Consider the following 24,051-nt stretch of genomic DNA (forward strand, 5'->3'; position numbering starts at 1 on the left):
AGTTGTTAAAAGATCCACTTTAAATCAATCAGGAACATTCACATCAGTGGATACCAAGGGAAGGGGGTCAGTTGCGCTCTCGCTCAAAGAGGCCAAACATGCAACAATCACACATAAAGGGCAGAGGCCAATTAATTAAATCTCCCCAGAACATAACAAACTAAAGCACCTCACTATCAAGGATCAGGGTGTAATGTCCCCAGTGGAAACCTCAAACGTGTTTCCAAGTTTAAAGGTCGCGTGTCCACACGCAGAGGCAGCCTGCTGTGCATTTGTGATGACTCACGTGGAGCTGAGCGTGTTCAGGCCAAGGTGTGAACTGTGCAGGCACCACGTGAGAAAGTCCCTGGACGCTCACAGTGGGGGCCGCGCCAGGGCCTTCGCACATGGGCAGCCTGGACCTCAGGGCTGGGGCGGGGGGAGTTCCTCCTGCTCCAGCTCCCTCATGACACAGCCCAGTTCTTCAACCCAAAGTGAAAGCTCACCTAGCCAGCAGTGACCAGCCACGAGTGTGAGGCGAACGTTGCCCGCCCCCCAGGACTTACATACTCCTCTTCTGTTTCCTCGACAAAGAAAGCTTCCCCGTTGTCGCCCAACTTCATGTGGAGATCCACAGCGTCGCCATTGATCTCTATGTCAATCTAGGAGTAGACACAGTGAGGCTGAGAGATGAGCGTCCATCCTCCCAGTTCAACAAAGCCCAGACTCCAGGCTCTCAGGCCGAGCTTAATCCTGAGGCTCCCAGAGAGATCCTCCACTCCCTGCCCCACTCCACTCCCTCCCCACGTCCTACCCCTACGACACCACAGACGGAGAGAAAAGGCTTGATCACCTATTTTCATAACAAATTTAAAGTTTATTTTCCCAAATGTCATAAAATGGGGGAAGTATAACTGTCAGCACACACTTGAGCCCCTCTGGAGATCACCAATTTTTTTGGGAAGGAAAGCTATCACCAACCTAGACAACACAGTAAAAGGCAGAGACATTACTTTGCTAACAAAGGTCCGTCCAGTCCAGGATACGGTTTTTCCAGTAGTCATGTATAGATGTGAGAGCTGGACTATAAAGAAAGCTGAGCGCCAAAGAATTGATGCATTTGAACCGCAGTGTTGGAGAAGACTCTTAAGAGTCCCTTGGACAGCAAGGAGATCAAACCAGTCCATCCTAAAGGAAATCAGTCCTGAATATTCATTGGAAGGACTGATGATGAAGCTGAAGCTCCAATACTTTGACCACTTTGATGCAAAGAACTGACTTATTAGAAAAGACCCTGATGCTGGGAAAGACTGAAGGCGGGAGGAGAAGGGGACGACAGAGGATGAGATGGTTGGATGGCATCACCAACTCAATGGACGTGAGTTTGCATAAGCTCCAGGAGTTGGTGATGGACAGGGAGGCCTGGCGTGCTGCAGTCTATGGGGTTGCAAAGAGCTGAATACGACTGAGTGACTGACGAACTGGAGGTCACAGCACTGCCAGGCCTCCCGTGAGAGATTTGGGTCAGCACGAACCTCAGCTCCCACACTGTGCTGACCATGTGACGACAGGAAGCACATACTTCACCACCAGCCCCTCCGTCACAGTCACCCCGTCATCTTGCGGTAAACACAGGGAGGGGCTCGAGGCCTGCCTCGGATACTGAAATCCACACACGCCCAAGTCGCTTACAGAGGAAAGGAAGCCATCCTTGCACAGAACCCACACACACCTTCCCACGTACTCTAAGTCATCTCTAGACTACTTCTAATACGTAGCACAACATAAATGCTATGTGAACACTTGCCAGTGCATAGCAAATCAAGTTTTGCTTTTGGGAACTTTCTGGAAACATTTTTCCCAAGTATTTTTGATCTATGATTGGTTGAAACCTTGGATGCAGAACCTGTGGATACAAAGGGGCAACTGGACAGAAATAGCAGAGGCCCGTCATGACCACGGGCTCATCACGTCGCTTCTTCAGAGCCTGTCAGTGACCAGTCCCAGCACATCTGTCCCTCAGTTCAGCCACAGGTGGCAAAGCGTGTGGCTGTGCTGCCTCCTGGTCTCCCAGTGACAAACCCAGCGGACACCTTATAAAACGCACAACGGAAAGAGGACACTGGCCAGGACCAAAGTGCAGTTAAAGAAACAAACAGTCCCAGTGCTGACAGAGAAGCCAAAATGGACATCAGCAGTTACAGAAGAAACAGCCAGGCTTGCAAACAAGAGACCCAGAACGTGCAGCCAGAGGAATCTGGAGGCAAGTTTATCCCAGAACCGAGGGAAGGGTCTGAGACAAAGGATGCAGATGGAGAGGAAGGGACGCGGGCAAAGCCCTCAGGCAAAAGCAACTCCCCGAGATGCCTCAGGACATGGCAATTCCAAAGGATCAAAAGCTGGAAGCGGAGGCAGATTCAGAAAGGAGCAGGGCAAGCTGCTAAGACAATGAGAAGACACTCATTCCACAGTGCAAGTGTTACATCAAGAAGGCAAGAGCTGTTCACACCACTCCTGTTGAGAGTTTTGTGGAGAAATAAGACACTTAATTCTCGTTATTTCTCATGTTTTGAATTGCAGTGCACTAAGTACTATTTGATTATTTTTCATTTGCCTGTACACTTATAACACAGTAAGAGTTGTGGCAAGTTTTGACCAAAGCTTATAGAGGTCATGAAAGAACCCTAACTTCCCTCACTGACTAAATTTCCTTTTGCAGGGTTTCAGCTTGCCCATTTTCACTGTCTGTATTACTATGCAAAGTGAGGAGTGTTTAATGAAATACTGCCATATCATTTAAAAATAATGCAGTTGTTTATCTGCAGATTCTGAATAAATACTTACAAATATTTTACAATAATAAATACGGACTTTCAAAACTCTTACCAATAACTTGTGAACCCTGGCTTTAGACTGTTCGGGGACATAAAGACAAACAGACAAAGACATCATATAGACGTAGGCTGGAACAGTCTATGACCCCAGTGTCCTTAGCTCTGCACGGCCCTCGTGGTGCGAACAGCTGCACGGGCCACTGCCTGTTTCCACTGAGGACCAGTGATCCCTTCTGACCACAGCTGAGCCTGGTGCACTTCCAGCTCCATCTTCCCAGGAGTAACCAAACGATGGGATAAGTAACATCGTATTAAACAATACTAGTTGACGTATGCTGTCAATGCTTGTTATAAAAATCCCATGTATGAATAACATAACTGTGTTTAAGGGAAGAAGAAAACGAACCTAAGTAACTTTGGAGAACAGTATGCAGACTACAGAATTCTAGGTTTAAAGGCAAAAAAAAAACAAAACCATGAACAGATACTGTACTGCAGTTAGTGATTTCTTTCTAGTCACAGAGATGTGGGCTCACAATCCTGAAACCCCTTTATGTGTATTCTAGGACTGAACAAACATGTTGCTTACTGTGGATAATGAAAGACATGGTGCTCACTGTCAAAGACGCTGCAATGAGATGAGCTCTGAGGCGCCAGGTTGGAACGGGGGGGATGCTGCAAACCCCCAGTTCTTACAGGCAGGTACAGATATAGGTACTTACACACGTGAATCTTCCAGCTCTGCCGGCTGGGGAGCTACAGGCAATTGCACCTCAGACCAGTGAGTGTACCCAGCGACCAGATCTTTGTTTCCAGACACTGTTCTCCAATCAAAGAAACCAAAGCTCCCTTCAGTTCAGTCACTCAGTCGTGTCCGACTCTTTGCGACCTGATGGACTGCAGTATGCCAGGCTTCCCTGTCCATCACCAACTCCCGGAGTTTACTCAAACTCATGTCCATTGAGTCAGTGATGCCATCCAACCATCTCATCCTCTGTCGTCCCCTTCTCCTCCCGCCTTCAATCTTTCTCAGCATCAAGAGTCTTTTCTTATAAGTCGGTTCTTTGCATCAGGTGGCCAAAATATTGGAGTTTCAGCTTCAGCATCAGTCCTTCCAATGAATATTCAGGACTGATTTCCTTTAGGATTGACTGGTTTGATCTCCTTGTAGTCCAAAGGACTCTTAAGAGTCTTCTCCAACACCAGAGTTCAAAAGCTCCCTTGGAGAAATAATAATAATTCCAGGGTTGAGGCAGGGAGAGTAGATTCTGCTAGAATATCTTTCAGTGCCGGAAAGTAACAAGGAAGTGCTCAAAAAATGATGGGAGCGTTTCAAAAGCACTCAGCTAGAAAGAGCTAACAATGGCTGAATCTGGGACAATCTTAGCAACTATAGAAATAATGATAATAATGTTTACGACCCATAGGGTAAAATTAATATCCATGAGTCCACACCAATCTAATAATTGAATAGTAAGTAAACTATTGAAAACTAAGTAAACAAGAGAATAGCTGTTTGACAAAGTACACTTTCAATAAATAAGTGAAGCCAGAAGAATGGAAACAGAAAGTCACCACTTGGGAAACACCACAGCAATCACACACAGCAAAGTCTACCGTGTCCCCTAAAATTCCTGGTGAGAACATAATGAGAGACAGGATATGCACACAGTCTCAAGACTTCTTCCCACAAATAATCTCGCAGCCACCACTCAACAGCAAGCAGAATTAACACCAGCAGCAAGGAGGGTGCGCCTCATGTGGTGTCATTCTCACCCAACGGGAGAAAGCATCAGAGAATTCAAACTGAGAGACAAGCTACACTGTAACTGTTCTGCACTCTAAGAAGCCAAGGTCACAAGGAAAGACAGGACTGCAGAGAGCCCAGGGCAACAGCAAGGAGGGATCCTGCAGCAGAGAAGAGACAGGAGCAGAAACACTGGTGAAGTGCTAGTAAGGTCTCCGTTGTTGTTTGTTGTTCAGCTGCTTACTCGTCTGCGCCTCTGCGATCCTGCAAACTGCAGCACGCCAGGCTTCCCTGTCCTTCACCATATCCTGGAGTTTGCTCAGATTCATGTCCACTGAGTTGCTTACGTTATCTAACCATCTTATCCTCTGTCTCCCCCTTCTCCTTTTGCCTCCGATCTGTCTCAGCATGAGGGTCTTTTCCAATAAGGTCTTTAGCTGACAGTTTATACTGATGTTGACCTCCGGGTTCTGATCATCGTACTACAGTCATGTGGAAAGTGAACACGAAGGGAAGAGGCTGGGTGAAGGGTATATGGAAACTTTAAAAACTGCACTTGCAACTTGTCTGTACATCTAAAATAAACTAAAAAATATGTCAAAACCATGAAACAAAGCCTGAGGAACCGTCACAGAGTGGAGGAGACTAAGAGCACAGGGCGGTGAAAGGCTCCATGTCACGGTGACGGCTTCCCTGGTGGCTCATGGTAAAGAATCCACCTGCAATGCGGGAGGCCTAGGTTCAACTCCTGAGTTGGGAAGATCCCCTGGAGATAGGAACGGCTTTCCACTCAGTATTCTTGCCTGGAGAATCCCAGGGACAGAGAAGCCTGGTGGGCTACAGTCCACGGGGTCACAAAGAGTCGGACACAACTGAGCGACTTTTATGGGTGCACATGTGTGTTTAAACTTATCAAGTATGGCCTTTGAATACAGGCGGTCGGTGTGTTAATTATACAACTGTAAGAAAAGGATAACACTATAAAAGGAAATCAGAAAAATTGGCAACTAAGAAATGAATCCAAAATAAGTGAAGAACCTTATGTAAAAAATTCCCTATTTCAGAAATGTTAATGATTATTTTACACAAAACTCATTTTTCTTTTCCTTGTTAAAACAAAGAGGAGCATGAAACAGTTTCCACAGGACAAGCACGAACCCTCACTCGCCTCCCAGCTGGCCCTTCTCAGTGCTATTACTGAGAACGTTTACTAAAAAAGGGGCATATGACGAGAACTCTAGCTCTCCTAAAACAAAATGCTGCAACAAGTTCCCGAGCCAAGAAAAGACATACTTTCAGACAAGTGTTTCAAGTTTTCTTTCATAATAAACTAGTTGAAGTCACATATGTAACTAGAGTCATGTAAGGCTTCTGAGGGCTTCTCTGGTGGCTCAGAGGTTAAAGCGCCTGCCTGTAATGCGGGGGACCTGGGTTCGATCCCTGGGTCAGGAAGATTCCCTGGAGAAGGAAATGGCAACCCACTCCAGTATTCTTGCCTGGAGAATCCCATGGACAGAGGAGCCTGGTGGGCTACAGTCCATGGGGTCGCAAAGAGTCGGACACGACTGAGCAACTTCACTTTTCAAGGCTTCTGAAGCAGCGGAAATAACGGCAGCTTCTTCCCGAGTCATAGGAAGACTGTCTCCAATCAAAAAAGTTATGTGAGAACTGAAGAAAAGAAAAAAAATTTGCTCCATAATGCCAAATTTCAAGTTTCTCAGGATGACTTAATTTATTCAACTAGAGTCAAACATATAATTTAAATAACCCATGTTTGTTGACTGACTGCTATATAAAATTTGAAAGTTAAACTGAATAGGACAAATGAAATATTTAAAGTTATTCTATCTTAGATTAAAAAAAAAAATAACAGATTTAAGCTAATACCATTCTTCAAAACACTCACTTTTGGAGGCCCCCCTTTATCTGACGTACCCGGGGACGGAAGAACGCTTCTGCAGGATGCATACTCAAAGTCTGCTTCAAACCCATTCTTAAACAGCTAACCCTTTGGTTTACATTTATGGTTCTTATTTTTAGGGATCAAATGTGACTCTTTTTGAGGGGGTGGGGTGCCACGCAGCATGCAGGATCCTAGGTCCTCCACCAGGGATTGGACCCTGACCCCTGGAAGTGAAAGCCTCGAGTCCCAGCCACCGGACCGCCAGGAATCCCCAAATGTGACATTTCTCAGTATGACGACGTACTTTGGTCTCTTGATTTGTCTCTAAATGGAGCTTGGTTCTTTCCAAAAATTAAATCTAACATCAAGATTGGGCCAATACTGAGAATACTTCAAGGAATATGCCATGAGTCCTTTAGGTCTCAAAGGAAAAACACTAAAAATATTTTGAGAGATGGCACCAAGTTGGAATAAATGCTTCCCAAGGTGTCTATTTTATTAAAGAGGACCCTCATTTTTCTTTGTTTTTTTTAAGTTTTTAATTTTTAAAAAAATTTATTTACTTCTATTTGGAGGATAATTGCTTTACAATATTGTGTTGGTTTCTGCCATACATCAGCATGAACCAGCCGTAAGCATCCATACGTCTTCTCCCTCTTGAACCTCCCTCCCACCCCATCCCACCGTTGCAGGTTGTCACAGGGCACCAGTCTGAGCTTCCTGCATCACACATCAAACTCCCGCTGGCTATCTGTTTTACATATGGTAGTGTATATGTTTCCATGCTCCTCTCTCCATTCGTCCCACCCTCTCCTTCAGCTTCTGTGTCCACCAGGAGAACCCTCATTTTGATGTGCCAATATTACTTTTAGTAAAGTCAAAGTCGCTTAGTTGTGCCCAACTCTTTGTAACCCCAAGAATTCTGCAGGCCAGAATACTGGGGTGGGTAGCCGTCGCCTTCTCCAGGGGATCTTCCCAAGCCAGGGATTGAACCCATATCTCTGGCACTGCAGGCAGATTCTTTACCAGCTGAGCCACCTGGGAAGCCCAAGGAAGAAGTTTACTTCTAGTAAATTGGTTTCTAAAACACTCATTTCCATATGGTCATATTTCCTACACTGTGCCTTTTGCTCAACACATATGACAGATGTTGAAACAGAACTAATCTTGGGAGATGCTGGCGGCAGTAGGCGCGTGTTTTGGCCACTCTCTGGGTGGGCATATATCTGTTCCCTTTGGAGATCCAGTTTCCTCTATTTCAGACCACCTATTTCCAGTGGCTACAGAGAGAAGAGGGGGTGCTGCTGCCCCAGCCAGGCCGATCAATACGTTTCACCCGCTGCTGTGGTGACTGGGCCCCGAGATGTATGTGACCAAGTGTGACAGGGAGACCAACTCTGGTACTTCTGCAGAAAGGAGAGGCTGTCTTCCCACTGTGGCTGCCGAGTCGACAGAAGTCAGCCTGCATGTGTGGCAGCCACTGTGCATTAGACAGACAGACAGACACAAAGGGAGCAGGGCTGAAAGGCGAGGGGAGATGACTCTGGTGACACCTTCAGCGGCTCTAAGTCAAGTCCTGAGTATTTCAAATCCTCCTGGACTTCAGTTACACAGGCCAATATAATTTCTTTTTTGCCTAAGCTAGTGTGAGGTGGACTTTCATCATCCACGATGGAAACTGTCCTAATACATGGGGTTATTTACCTTTGATAAGCAATTAAATCATCAGTTTTGTGTTAAATCAACAAAATTAATATTTAAAAATATCAAGTACATCTTTATCTTCTGAAAGTAAACTCTTGAATTATGAAAAATACAGGGAGTACTGTGTTCTATCAAGCAAAGAACATGGCAACGGCAGTGGAAAAATTATTACACTGCCTCTTCCCTTAAAAACCAGAGGTTTTAAAGTGGTTATGATCTCAAGTTCACTTCATAGGTGTCCCCATAATTGAAAATTGGGTTTTTAATTTAAAGTCAACTTCCCTGGTGGTTCAATGGCTAAGACTCCCCACTTCCAATGCAGGGGCCACGGGTTAGATCCCTGGTCAGGGGTCACATGTCATAACTACGACCCAGCACAGCCAAATAAATAAATAACCTAAAATAATAAAATAAAATCAATAGACAGCTTTCCCTAATCCAAATGACCTAAAATAACAGAGTTTCTCCAAACTGCCAGTATCTCAAGGCAGACATGGTTTTGGTTTTACCGTCACAGGAATGCTATGCTTTGGTCAAACAGCCAAATTTCCTCCCAAATATATCCTTTGGGTCTCTGGGCTACCAAGGGAAGGAATAGGAAAGAACTTTTCTCTTTTCCTGGGCCTCATGGATAGACTTCTACTACAAGTTTGACGAGCTATTTACATAGGACAATGATGCGTGCAGCTGCATAAAGAAACTGGATTACTATCTGAGAGGCACACAGCATGCAGGAACAGAGCCACTGTCTGCCCAGTCACACTCACAGATGCACACAGGTGTACATACATCAGCCTGCAGGTTCCAGTTCAGAGGCCAGATGACTTGTCCAATTGTCTGACCAAAAACCCAGGTCACAGAGGGGAAGTGGAGGGCGGGAAGCCTTATGAGTCAATTTTACAAACAGATCCTTGCACAATTACCGGGAAATTCGAGTGCAGGAACGGTTGCTAATTCTCCCAAAGCTGATACAGTCTGAAAGCACACCAGATTACCATTACCAGAAAGTAAGAAAAAATTCCAGGGACGCTCAACTGTGGCTAAACATGCCTGCAGTGGAAAGTTTCCTAGTCCCTCAGGACATCGCCGCTTCTTGTGGTTTCTAAATCGGGACTCTGAACAGAGGCCGGCCCACACAAGCCCCACCACTCTGGTCCTCCAGTCTCTTTCCAAATAATATAAGTTCAATTAAGACAGGGAAATTTCTATTTTAAACAGTAAGATCACCTGTGTGATTAGCCAAAATCTGAAAAAAAAAGATGTCTGCAACTTAAGACACTGGTCCTCTGACATGTACTTCTGTAGATCTTTCACTGGGGTTGAAAATCCTGACAGAATCTCCTTATGCTGTTTAGGGCGACAATGTGGGACAGGAGTAGAAAGAAAATCACTAATATGTACCTGCGAAGCTTACTCTTAGCTCAGCTTTTTCCAACATGACTGACATCACTCAGATACACTAACAGACCTCCCAAGTGCTCCCTAACCTGAAGGGAAAAGCATGTTTAAAAAAAAAAAAAGAAAGAAAAGAAAAAGGAAAACCAACACCTTCTTTTTGAAAGAAATCATCCCTAAAATAATAAAAGCCTGTGGATTTTCACTTCAGTCAGATTTGTGAAAAAGTCCTGGTATTTACAAGATTTTACAGCTTTGCAAAAAGAAATGTAGAACTTCGGCATTAATTTCATTTAAACAAATATATTCCTGAGCACACCAACCTATTCTATTCAGTTGATCTGTAGGCATCACACTAAATATTTTCAAGTGCTGTATAAGGCAAAGGCATTTGTCTAAATACACCTGATTTCCCCATTTATAACTCTAGTTTGGGTTTGGATTTTCTAAGTTGCAACACACAGGATTATTAAAATGATTTTCACTTCTTTTCCCCCCAAGGCTTCCTGTAGGAGAGCTTTGTGGATTTAGAAGCAAACTCAAACACAGTATGAAGGGTGGACTTCCCACACTGCTGTCTTCAGTTGCAGACAGGTTCTCAAAACAGAAGCACGCAGAGGTCCCGGGAGCTCACGGGAAGGGCTGACCCTGCTGCAGCCCACCTCCCAGGGGACAGACCACACGCGACCTGCACTCACCACCTTCTCCTTGGACCTCAGGACCCCCAGCTTCCCGAAGCGCACGTGGAAGGGTGAGCACTGGTAGGAGCCATCCTGCTGTCGCACAACCACCACGTCGATGCAGCCGGACAGCGTGGCCTGGTTGATGCCCTTGTAGAGCTCCTTCACTGTGACGATCACCTGTCCCGCCAGCTGCCCCACATAATTCATGGTTTGAGACTAAAAGAGACAGAACAAATTGGATGAGATGTTAACACTGAGTTTGTGGATCTAATGACAACAGCAGAGAAAAAACTGCAGTGACTGCACGGCCCACGTGTCCCCCAGACTATTATCCCCCTGTGATGCTCGCCCCTCTGCGTCATGCTGAAGTGGTGGCTACACACGTCCACGCATGGGCAGCCCCAGACCGTCCACTGTGGAACTGAGAGGCGGCCCAGCTGGGCATGCAGAAGTCCCCTTTCCTCTTTCAGCATCTCGGATCAAGCCTGCTACCACGAGGTGCTTCCCCCCAAAGTACAGAACCTGCAGGAACCACCAAAGAACCCCAACACCACTCAGCCCTCCTGCCCGAGACGGCTGGGTCCTGCGTGAAATGCATCCACTGAGGAAGAAGCCATGCAGAACAGTGAGTGAAGATCACCCTCAAGAGGAAGCTCCTGTCGAGAACTGTGTGAGTGAGAGATTGGTTTTCTATAGAGTTAAGACTAAGGTTCAGAGACATGTTAGCTTAAACAACTGGTGAGCAAGGCCGGGCTGAACGGATTTATAATAAACCCTTCAGAGCTTCCGCACAGCTCCAAAGAACACACTTTCACGTTCCACAAAGTTCAAAGCACAGAAAAGGGGTTTAATCCTGTTCCTTAACGACAATTCACTATTTAAATCAGGACCAGCAGACTGCAGAGTGTCCTCCAGGAAGGGTCAAAAAGGCGAGGGTGCCTGGCTGGGGCGCAGGGCAGCCGCTTCACCTGACCACAGGATGGGGGCTCATGTCCCCAGCTCTGCCGTTAGACCCTCTTTAGTGCTAAGGTCGTCAAATTTCATTTCCGGTGACCCACACAACCACAGTTCATCCATTAGACACTGGCTCTCCTAGCGGAGTGTCGAAGCACAACCGAGGAAAAGACCTTCCTGAGGAGGGGAACACAACCCTGACAAGAGACCCTCCCCGCCTCAACTTTCACCGAAGCAGAGACCCGACGGGCTCTTCTGCAGGGGGTTCACCATCAGCACGGCTGCCTAAACCTGGATCAAACGCTTTGATCTTGAGATCAAAGTTACAGGCTCAGAGAAGTCCCAGAGAGCACATTCTAGCTCGTAGGAAAGTCCAAAGCTGAACTGGAAGAACACACGCCCCGCCTGCACAAGCCCAGGGCCCCCAGCGCCCTTGCCGCAGAGATGCCCACGCGCTTCACAGGAGAGCCGGCGACTGGACCCCACTCACACACTCCTTCCTGCTCTCGTGCACAGCTATCAAGGCCGAGCTCCACATCATGGAGCCGAGCCACAACAGCGTCACCTGGAAAATGCCCTGAGTATTTTGAAGCCAGTGCAAGCAAGGCCCCAAAACACACCTGGCTTTTGGAGCTGGCTGTGGGGATGTAAACCAGCCGGGGAACTTACTACTGAGAACAGAATGCAGTGGCGGGCGTCCTTTACGAGGTGAACGCTAATAAAACAGTGACAAGTTAGTATGATTTCAGTTCTAGGATAACTGACTTGAGCTCAATAGTAAGGCCAAATGAAGCATGTATCAAGTGCTGGATAATGATTTCTTGAATGAATAAGGGAATGGACAAACAAATCATCACTAAAAGGGAATAAGAAAGCAAGAAACAGATGTGGAGCAGAAATAGTGTTTTATCAGAATATATCAACATCACATATTAAATTTTTAAACACTGATCTTTTTATGTTGTGGTAATTGAGGATTCACACACATGCAGTTCTAAGAAATAATATGAAGAGATCCCATGTATTCTTTGCCAGCCTCCCCCAGTGGTAACATATGGCAAAGTTCCAGTGCAGTTATCGTAATCGGGCGTTGACATCGACTCAGTTCAGACTGAGAACATCCCGTTATCACAAAGTCTGTCTTGTGGGCCTTTTATGGTCACACACACCTGCTTTCCCTCTATCTGCTCTCCCTCCTTAACCCCTGACAACCACCGATCCGCTCTTCACTGCTGAGATTTTTGCCATTTTTAAGGAGGGTACAGAAACAGAATCACACAGTACCTAACATTTTGGGACTGCCTTTTCCCACTCACATCTCTATAGAGTCTCATCCAGGTTGGTGCACGCACCAACAGCTTGTTCCTCTCTACTAATGCTGAGTATTTCATGGGAGTGGATACACCTCCTTCACTGGTTGAGGAACAGCTGAGCTATTTCAGATTTTTGGTTATCACAAAGAAAACTGCTTAAACATTCCTCTATGGGTTTCTGTGTGAAAACCAGTTCTCAGCTGACTGAGGAAAATGCCCAGGTTTGAGCTCTGGTTTCAAAGGGATTCGTCTGCTTAGTTTTTACAAATGCAGCCACCAGAGCTGCTGGCCCGTTATCCACTCCCTCCAGCCGTGTCTGAGAGACGCAGTGTCTCTGAGTCCCTGCCGGCACTTGGCATTGTCACTACTTTTTATTTTTTTAAATGATCACATTTATTTTTGCACTTTCACATTCTAGTTTTTAATATAATCATAATAATAGCAGACATGTAATTACTTGTATGTGTGTTTATACCAGGATCCTCAGTCCATGGGACTTTTCAGGCAAGAATACTGGAGTGGGTTGCCATTTCCTGAGAAATGTCACTACTTTTTATGACAGCCCTGATGACAGGTGTGTAGTGATACTGGTTTCAATTTGCATTTCCCTAATGGCTAATGATGCGGAAAATTAAATTTTTTGATATAAAAGAGCACTACAACTGATTTAGAGGAAAAGGGAATAAATATATTTTTGTTCCTTGTTTTTGGGGTCATGGTGCAAAATCTTTATATGTTAAGAATGTCTCCAAAAACAGAAGTGAAATAAAGTTTAGTCTGAAGCAGTTCATCTTTTCACTCTCTTTTAGTATTTTTCAGCAACCTAGAGCAGTTCATCAGAATTTTCATATTCTGTAGGTGATACATGTTCACAACACCCTCTTGGCCTGTCATGGCACATATGTTAAACCAACAGCACCCACATTATCAATCTTTGTATTATGCCTGAAAGTAGCAATTTTAAAATGAGTTGTGTTACAAATCTAAAAAGAATTCATAACAAATCATACAGCCTTCTTAAAGAAACTGAAAAATAACTTGAGCATCTACATTCAGACGTAAACGACCGCATTATAAACTAAATGTTTAATAAGCTTACATCAACTAGAGGACAGAGCCCATAATTAAACGCAACTATGTCTATTCAGGATGGTTGTAATTACCATGGGTAAAGGACGGGCTGCCATACAAGAAAGTCTATTGTGTAAACGCCAGTCGCTAAATGCAGAAAAACGCAGGTTGTCAAATGGTTTCTTTCAGCAGATATAAAACAACCCCACCCATATCGTGAAGCTGGAGAACAGAGTAAAGGGAGGCCTGGTCCCAGCACATGGGGGATGAGGGGCCCCATCCACTCAGGCTTCAGAAAACGCTGGCAAGCCAGCAAGAAGCCCTCATTAGGAACAGAGTTGGCCAGCACCTTGATCTTGGACTTGCCAGCCTTCAAAACCAGGAGAAATAAATCCCTGTTGTTTAAACTACCCAGCTTGTGGTCTTTTGTTATAGCAGCCTTAGCTGCGAACGACTCAAGTATCTTCTGCAGCATCATACGCTACCGGCTTTCCAATCCTGGATGCTTCCAGTGGACAGAGACTCACACCCCTTTCCCCAGGAGACCCATCACAGACAGATGGCCCCGGCTGCTGTGTCCACAGAAGCCACACTGCACATGCCCCTCCCTCCTCTAACGGACCCCTCCACACACCAGGGAGTTCACTGCACAACCGCAATCAGGTCTCATCTCTTCTGAGCTAAGCATTCTTAGTCCTTAAAAGAAGCGAAATGACTGGGTTTACTTTCATTTTTGTAACAAACTGAAGTAAAATTTACTTTCTTTAAATGGAAGATCCAAAACTAGACACTAGGGCAGGCACGGACAGGCCTGACTGATGTCCCGTCCACGCAGTGTGCAGTGCATTTGGGGCCAGGCAGCAGCACACTGCCCGCGGCTGGCTTACATGTTGGTGGGCTCCCAAGACAGGGAAGGAGGCACTGACAGATCACTAACCAAAAATGGTTAGAAGTCAGCAGACAGTAACCAACTGAGACATTAACAGAGGCCAAATGGCCCTTCACACATAAAACTCAACAGACCAAATAGCATGACGTTTTATCTCACTATCAGACTCTGCTTATCAAACATTTTAAAGTAAACATACACTAGCATCTGGAATAATAGCTGGGAGGTTTCAAGATTCAATCATTTACCAAAAGTTTAAAGATTTGCTGAGCAGCTTTTCCTGAGAATCAGAGAAACTAAAGTCAACCATCATGATGTGCAGTAAAGACTTACAAACAGGAAGGCATCAGTAGGTGGTTCAAATACAAATTCCCTCTGATAAAAACTGACCCCAAACTATTTAGAAGTGACATGTTCAATCAAAAAATCACATTTATTAAGAAGAGTAACCTCAGAGATACAAGTAGCTGTTAAAATATTACGATTTCTAAATTGTTATCAATACAAAAATGGATACACTGTAAACCACTCATATATAATCAAAACCTGTATTTTAAGCTTTAAGTGAAATGAAGTGAAAGTCACTCAGTGATTTCCGACTCTTTGTGACCCCATGGACTATACAGTCCATAGAATTCTCCAGGCCAGAATGCTGGAGTGGGTAGCCGTTCCCTTCTCCAGGGGATCTTCCCCACCCAGGGATTGAACCTCGGTCTCTCGCATTGCCGGCAGATTCTTTGCCATCTGAGCCACCAGGGAAGCCCAATAATGCTTGCCTTCATAATGCTGGGTACGATATTAGTAAGCTGGTACTACTAGTTGAAGCTGAAGCTTCAAAGAGCCAACTCATTGGAAAACACCCTGATGCTGCAAAAGATCGAGGGTAGAAGAAGGGTGTGACAGAGGATGAGATCGTTGGATGGCATCACCGACTCGATCCACATGAATCTGAGCAAGCTCTGGGAGATAGTGAAGGACAAGGAAGCCTGGAGTGCTGCAGTCCATGGGGTCGCAAAGAGTTGGATACGACTTATCAACTGAACAACAACAACTAGTTACTACCACTAACAAACACAATTGCAGTTGTTAGTGTCTGTCACATGTCAGGTACTGTGTTAACCTGGACGTTATCTCATATAATCTTCACAACCACCCAGGACTTCGGTATCATACGAGGCAAGGAGGCTCAGCAATATTCAAGGTTGCTGCACTTCGTCGTCAAGCCGATAACCAAACTCAAGTCTGATTCTGGGGCCTATGTCCTAAACAGCATCTCTAAGTGACAGAACCGTTGTCTGTCACTGATGATAAATGCCTTGACAAAACCCCCAGATTTTTTGCTTTCCACAACGGGAGTATTATTTTCACATAATGCTACTCGACCCCACAAATAAGAGTGATCACAGAGTCCAGAGCCGCACTGGCTCTCCTGCCCACCTGCAGGGTTGACCACCTGCCGGCTGCTGGACGCCCCTCGGGTTAGGAAGTGTACATCCTGGGAGATCGCGAGGGACAGAGAAGAACAGCTTTTATCAGAGAACTTACCCTCAACATTGCAACCTCTGCTCACAGACATGAGGAATGTGCTAAGAGGGAACAGAACCTTCTAGAAACTTCAGGAAACAAACACCAACACACCATGACCTCGCCCAGTCCGGCTTCTAGCTATGCTCCAGGCAACCAAGCTTGCATTCTGCACTTGACATCTCTCAAGAACGTTCTCAAACACACATCTCCAAGGGGATCTGGGTCTCCCAGGGCAGACTCCTAAGTGAAGGCTGAGCCAGAGCATGCTGTGCTGTCTGCCTACCCCACCCTGCTGCTCTCCCGAGATCCGAGGGCTGCACTCCAGTCCCCACAGCTGTCCAAGGATTCCTGAGTCCTCCAAGGGGTCCATACGCGGACCTGGAGGGGACCCCAGCCGGTGGGAACATCACTGCTCCGAAGGTGGGAGACAACAGGTGTCCGCTGCAGCATCTTCTAGGCCTGGAAGGGCAGGGGCCCAAGCACCCAGGGGACGTATTGTCCTCCAAAACTCAGTCAGGACACGACCCGGGGCCAGCAGATGCTTGGGACAGGGTCCCACTGAGACTCAAGGCAGCACCTCACTTGACACCTCTCTGTTTTGTCCCTTTCCCCATCAGAGCAGACTGCCAGTGGCTTCTTATTTTACAGTAGCTGCCTTTAATTCTCATTTTATGAACTCAGAGCAGGAAACAGCAGCACGAGGAAAGGCCTTGACCTCAATGAGGAGAGCCCCTCAGATCCAGGGCCCCACAGAGCAGACGATCTGTGAGCCCCTCTGGCCTCCTGAAACCCCAAATCCAACAAGACAGGACACCTAAGCATCCCCGCTACATGCACACCCCCAGTGTCCCGTCCAGAGCACGGGGCCAGGGCCCCAAAGGGCAGGGGGCTCCTCCACACTCCCACACCAGGACCACAAGGCCCCGTGTGCAAGTCCACAGACCAAAACCCCAGGGTCCCCGGCAGACTGCCTGCACGCTGAGTCGTCCAGACGACTCTCCGTTATGATGGAAAAGGAGGGCCGTGAAGCCTCGTGCGGGGAGGTCCCTCACAGACCAAGAACCATCCTGCAGGGTGTGACTCCTTCAAGGGAAATGTGACAGAGGACGTAATTTGCCCAGCAAAGCAGCCACCATCCTGGGCTGTGTCTGGGAAGACCTTCATACCGTTGGACAAAACCAAGACCGGCTTCATGCCAGGCACCAGAGTGAGGCCTTGTGACGTAAGTCCTGCGCTATTTCCCCCAGAATCCTGGGTCCAGCAAGAGAAAGCAGCATAGACACTGTCTTCATTTACAGAAGACCTTGTGATCACGCGGTCTTGGTGACTGAGGAAGATTAGATAAGAAAGGAAAAAAACCTGCAGGGGAGAGTAAGGAAAGGCTACAGGAGGCAGAACGTATTTGTTTTTGGGGTGAAAATGTCATCAGGGTTTACCAGGTCAAGCAAAGGGGGTTCCCGGGGACAGTGACTGGGAGGGTGTGGGGAGCCTGAGGCAAAGGGGAGGTGATGCAAGGCCTCGGACCCGCCCTTGGGCATTGGGCCGGCCAGGATCGATGCATGGGTGGGGAAGCTCTCATGGCCCATTCGAGCAGAGGAGACACAGAGGGGACAGGCAGGCAGCAGGACCAGCGGCAGACCCCAGGCAGGCATGAGGTGAGGAGCACGCCACAAATTCCAGGCAGGGCTAGAAACACATCTGGCACCTCGCTGGGATTCAGCCAATATTGTTTCAGTGAGTGAACAAATCAACTTAGAGAGGGAAGCAGAAAGGACAGACTTGGTGGGGAACTTTCTAGCACACCTGAACTTCAAGAATTTTACTTATTACATTGGCTCAAAATTTTGCGTACTGAGCAGTTTCTGAAAACACAAAATTTCCCGAATTTTAAACAAAATTTCATAACTGATTATGAAGATGAGCCAGGTAAGGCAAGCAGAGCCGAGCCCCTCGGATGCTAGACGACAGGGTTCTGGACTCTTCCTGAGCCTGGTGTCTGGACGTGGAAGGGTCCTTCTGGAGGGACCCAGAGTGCGGTATTCTTTGGGCCCCAGTATTCTTTGGGGGTTCTAGTCAGTTTCCTGTAGGTTACGAGCCTGTCAGCTGTTTTTCTAAAAAGGAGCAACTCCATCACTTTCACCATCTGAAGGCAGCCAGGTCTCAGCTTCGTGTCTCCAACGATCACACTGCACTCGGGGCTTCTCCAGGAGTGGTCCTTGGACTGTCTGCAACAGACTCAAGTTGAGGAGGACAGAACGCAGACTCCTAAGTCCCAGTGCAGACATAAAGCCAGACGTGGGCCCCTAAGGACCCGTGACTTCTACGGACTTCCAGTACTCACGGCAGGTGCTTTCTCCTCCCAACGCGATGAGGCGAGTTCAGGAAACCAGGCTGTCTGGGCTACAGTCTATACTGTCCTCCAGGCACACCTATCACCTCGAGGTTAGATCCAGACTCCACAAACTCTGAACTGCGTACATTTCAGTGAACAAACAGATGACCTGATCAGCTTATAGGACTTGGCAGTCTACGACGAACAGCTGTGGCTCTGTCAAAAATCATGTATAAAAAAACCAGGCCTGGGCAGATTGCTTTCCTAGGGGTTCATCCCCTAATCACAACCCAGCATACTACTCAAATCAGCCTTCAGGATATGTCAGAAGACAGAATTTTCCAAACAGTATTCTGTTTTGGAATTGAACAGATACACGATGCACTGGTGAGCTCAGAAGGTAATACAACAGGGTGCTGGGATCACAACGCTCTCATCTCTAATCCTGAAATGAGGGACCCAGGCCTTGGTTGGCATCAGCTGGCTGACGCGTTGGGGAGACACTTGACTCAAACTGGGCTTAACAGATATTCCTGAAGTGTGGTGGAGCCAAGCCACCAGAAATGGCAGAGTGAGCCCCCTGAGCACTCACCCGGGGGGCCACCAGGGTCCACAGCCCGAGGTCCACAGCCCGAGGTCCTGCCCTTCCATCATCTCTCTGAATGACCAATGGTCACAGTTTTCTTTGTTTCCTTGACTTGTTCAGAGTCCATTTCTGATGTCCATCCACAAAAGATTTACACACGGATAGGCTGGTACCGACCCTGACTTGATAAAGCCACCCTGAGCCTTCTATCACCTCCCCCCACCCCTAGAAAACACCCTGGGAAGAAAATTAGCAAGAAAACATCCTCGGTGTAACCTAGAGAAAGTTTCTACTGAACAACTCAGACTTTTTTTTTTTTTTTTTTAATGAAAGGACAGGAAACTGCCTTAAGCTTAGCCACCAAGGCTGGTTAGTTGATAAATCGAGGTTTTGCGCCTGTCACAAAACACTTTCTTTAAGGAAGTTTGGAAGCACAGATTTCTGCTCACTGGGCTCACTTCTCTATGAACTCACCACACTCACTATCTACAAAGTAGATGAAGATTATCTTGGGCTGAGTGAGGTTCAAAAGGGGGAAGACACTTTGCCACCATCGCAATAACGCTCTTTCCTGAGGGGAGGCCTACGTTCTATCAACTGTGCGCCAGCCCTTCACAGGGACAACTGAAGGTGTCCTCTATTTCATCTTCAAAACCCATCACTTCCCCACCCTCGACCCTCAGCAGCAGCCCAGGAACTTTCAAGGCAACCTTTCAAAATCCAACACCAGTTTCCTTCTCAATCCATCAACTACTCCGGCTGTTGATCTAATATTTTATTTGAGGAGCAAGGGTGTTTTAGGCTTCTTGGATGAGAAGGAGATGGGGACAAATAAAGCCTGTCCACAACAGAATGTGAACCCCCAGAGCACAGTGGAAAAGAAGAAACAAACAGCTGGATGAGAATGGTCAGGCAGGAGGCGGCGTGAGGCCAGGTGGGCCCCGGACAGCTGCCCTTCCCCTCACAGCCGGCGAGCCCTGCCCACGAGCTCACTGTCCAGACCACCTTCAGACCCTCAGCTCCGACCAAGAGAAGTGTTACCACTTCACCACTGCCCCAGAGCGTGGCACGGTGGCTCAGGGCAGGAGGTCACTAAGAAGTGTTTCTGGGTCAAGGAATGGATGGAGCAACGGATGGACGATGGTGAGGCCTGGGGACCAGAACAACACGGGAAGGGAGGAGGAGCACACTCCACTGCAACTAACCAGAGAAACCAAGGAGGCAGGGAAGGCACTGTATGTGTAACTCTGTATGTATTTAACACATGCATGTGTTCTTCAAAAATGCCAACAGTGGAGGCCAATCATCCTTCCACAAGCCGTGCTCAGATATTTAGAAATCAACGTTTTTCTCTCGATGCTGCTGAAGATCTCAGAGAAAACGCCTGCATAGATCTCGTCTGTGTGGGTTACAGTTAATGACACCTGCCTCCGACGGGTGAACCTAAAAATACCCCCATGAGAACAAAGCGCATCCGTGCAGATCTGCAGGTCCCGGTGCAGAGCACCCAGCCCACAGCCTGGGGGGAGGTCAGGTACTGGGCAAGACGGTCACAGAGAGCAGGTGACAAAGGACACACTTAGCTCGTCGTTTTCTACCAGACAGACCGTTTCCGGGAAAGCGCCCAACACCACAAGGTGCAGCCGTCACGGTAAACGGCTGGTCACAGAAGTTTCATTTTCCTGAGGCTCGGCAACGTACCCGGGGCATTCATTTCCTTCAAGAGAACTGCCAACAGAGCAAGGGGAGCTAAGATCTGCTGCAGAAGGAAGTGGCAACCTACCCCGGCGTTCTTGCCTGGAGAACCCCATGGATAGAGAAGCCTGGCGGGCTACAGTCCCTGGGGTCACAGAGAGTCAAATACCATTGAGCGACTGCGCACACAAGGGGAACTACAAGCTCAACCTGACACCCATCCTTAGACTCCACGTAACAAAATCAGCGGCAAGCAGCTCATGAGGACAAGGAGGCCCCGAAGACTCTCCTCAACCTTCACACCTCCCCCGACCACATCTGCTTCAAACCAGCAGCTCTAGAAACTGACGGTTCTCATTCCTGCATCTCTCCTCACCACTTTTCCCTTTACTCCTCAAACCTCAAAGCAACCAAGCTTTCTGGCAACTAGTCCTCTCTTCCTGTCACGGGTAAAAATGGCCAGCTCTCATCTACCTGTACCTGAGGTGAGAGATCAGAATGTCACCAGAGTTGAGAGAGAAGTGTGGAAGTAAAATCATTAAGATATGTGCTGAGTTTAAGATTCTGTTTATAATTAATCATGAAAGGTATCAGTCAACCCTTGTATAATGGTTATACCTATCAATACATGAAAAATAGCTAAATGTTTATGCCAACTCTGCTATGAAATATAGCTGTACTTTGAACTATTCAAAATAGATTTAAAAAGGTGCACTTTGCAAGGAGTAAAATTAACCCTTTCAGAGTATACAATTTTAACCATGCAACCACGAAGAAGTCACTACAATCAAGAAAATCAAGACACAGAACTACACTGCTGCCTCAAATGCCCCCATGCTCTTTCGCATCCCATCCTTTTACCCCACCCCAAGCCAACCACTGACCTGTTCTCTGTCCCTATTATCTTGGCTTTTCCAGAATGTTTTATCGCTGGAGCCATTGAGTACATGCCCTTCGGACTACAGCTTCCTCCACTTAGCATCATGTATTGAGACTGACTAATATTCTTGCAGGGGTCAGCAGTTTATTCCTCGCTGTTGTTGAGTAGTATCCCGCTGTGTGGATGTCTTAAAGTTTGTTTATCCATCCAGCAGTTGAGAAACTCTGGGTTGTTTCCAGTTTGGGGAGACTACGAACAAATGAAGCTACTAGAACTGTGAACAGGTTTTGGTGTGAACATAATTTCGCTTCCCTTGGGTAAATACTTAGGAGTGGTATTGTTTCAAAGATACCTTTGGTGCACTGAGGGGAGTCTGCTAATAAAATAAATCCCTCCATAAATCATTTAACAAAGTGGTAATAATTTAACCATTTAATGAATTAGGGTTTTCATCCATATGTATGAGTTACTTAGATTCACTTACACTGGTAAAAATTCAAATTCTTCATTTGTTCGTGACCTAACGTTCTGAACTATGCACATCCTTAAGAAACCACACATAACATAAGCTACAATTCAGCGTTCCTCCTCATGCTGGCCGTGGGGAAGCGATCAGGTGAAGGGGAGGCGCACTGACATTTACCCTTCCAATCGCCACTTAACACACCTCCTCTCACTGAACTCTCACGGGGAGGTCAGGCAGTGTTACACGCGTTCTACTAGCAAGACATGGGGCTTAGAAAAAAATACGCAACGTACCTGAAGTCAAACCATGACACAGTGACAGCACAGACGACAGCTCAGGTTTGTCTGCCTCAGGCGCCCGGGCTCCTGTATCCTGGGCCACAAGCTCCCAAGCACAACAATGCCAAGTGCACGTAATGTTCAGGGCTATGCACAAGGAGGAACTTCACAAGTGCTTTGAGAAGTTCTGCCCATGCTATGTGAAAAATGCTAAAGCTTTTTATTAGAAGTGGCCTTAAAGATTTGATTACATTATGATCATAAATCTACATTTAAGGAACATGTACTCACCCTAAAATTTCCTAGCTAAGGAAAAAACTTTGTGGCTAACCTGTTTTGGTGGTCGTCACTGATAACTATAAGCAACTGAAAACGAAGCAGGAAAACTGTCTGGCTTGCTTTCACACAACCTTAGCAAGTTTCTTTATAAACCATATGCGGCAATCTCAGTGATGACCATCACTTTAGTCCAGATGTTGGCAGGACACAATTTCCTTTCAAACACCTGACTATCTGAAGTTCTTTACTCACGGACCTAGAAGTCAGAAAGTGACATCAGGAATCTTCTGCAGATGCAATTACAGCTGTGAGATGCGAACAAATGAACATATTATTGGAGTTTGGAGGTCTATCGAAAGACATGTTAAACTTAATTCGTCTTCCTTTCATGGCTTCACAGAACCTTAATATCGCAGATAAAGCAAGTTCAAATTTTCAACGTGTCCCAATGCATTAATATCCAAGTTGAAAGGCACTCCGCTTGCATCACATGGTACCTGGTTAAGTTCAGGGGGAAACAAGGCAGATGAACAACCCCAGCGAGATTTGAAGGTCACTCACTGCAACCACTTAACTGATTTCACAGCTACTAACCTGACAAGCACATGGAGGCCTGAAGTCCACAACCCAAATATCCTCAACCCAAACAACCCCTCCCTGAAGGGTTTATCTTCATGAAGTCTGACAGAGACAATACCTGCTTTAGAAAGCAAGCTGCACTTTAGAAAAAGAATGCAGAGTGCCTTACCAAAAAGAAAACCAAGGATTAGGACAAATCTGGCTTTAGTGAAATTTAGGGCAACTATCATTTGTTTGCGTGGTCTGTATGTTTATTAACATACACTCAGGCCACCAGACATTTCCCTCAGGTGTGCTCAGGTTCTCCGATAAAGTTCTGTTAAGAACACGAGCTGTGAAACCAGACCTATTTCTACTCCACTATAAGAACCTGGGATGTCCACTCCTAGGAGACTGAGATCCCTTAGTTACAAGGGCTAAGAGTGGCATAAAAACTCTTTTCATAGTAAGAAGAAGTGACGACTAAGCCAAGATGGGAAATGACGATTTATGCAACTGAAGACCGTCTATCAGCGGCAAGTACTCGAAGCCACAAGAGCCTTCGGGTCCATACGTGCCCACAGATTCGTATCCTGGAGTCTGAGTCATCATTACACCTGGGAGGCTTCTAAAATTACAGTTTACTAGAAAGAAGGCTAACATCAACCCTTGGACAGGCATCGGAAGTCTCCATGGACAGAGGCACAAATACAGACATGCTTATGCCTGGGCCAGAACACGTGTAACATTCTTGCTCTTTCTGCGATCCACAACCAAGGACATGGGAAGCAATAAGCAAACGAGAGCCCAGGTCCTGGTTGCTAAATACCGCCCTTCAGTACAAGGTCCAGGGTCAGGGCATCTCATGGTGCCAGAAAGTAGGAATCGTGGGCTCAAAATCACAGCCGTAGGGGTGTGTTAAGGGAACACAGGAGCCAAAGTGAAAAAGCACCCACAACAACAAAATCTGATGGGTTA

General features: G+C 46.6%; 1 protein-coding gene across 3 annotated transcripts in view; it reads right to left on the minus strand.

The window, feature by feature from the left end:
- Positions 1–24,051, minus strand: part of LPIN2 (lipin 2) — a 77,315-nt gene that overhangs the window by 23,866 nt on the left and 29,398 nt on the right. For all 3 annotated transcript variants that reach the window (XM_043444546.1, XM_043444547.1, XM_043444545.1), the window contains exons 2-3: positions 10,261–10,461; positions 546–641 (exon numbers count right to left, since the gene is read on the minus strand). In XM_043444546.1, coding sequence (XP_043300481.1) covers positions 546–641; positions 10,261–10,452 — 288 coding nt within the window. In that variant the 5' untranslated portion in view covers positions 10,453–10,461. The remainder of the gene's footprint in view (positions 1–545; positions 642–10,260; positions 10,462–24,051) is intronic.

The sequence above is a fragment of the Cervus canadensis genome, chromosome 23 (assembly GCF_019320065.1).
Source record: "Cervus canadensis isolate Bull #8, Minnesota chromosome 23, ASM1932006v1, whole genome shotgun sequence".
Lineage (NCBI taxonomy): Eukaryota > Metazoa > Chordata > Mammalia > Artiodactyla > Cervidae > Cervus > Cervus canadensis.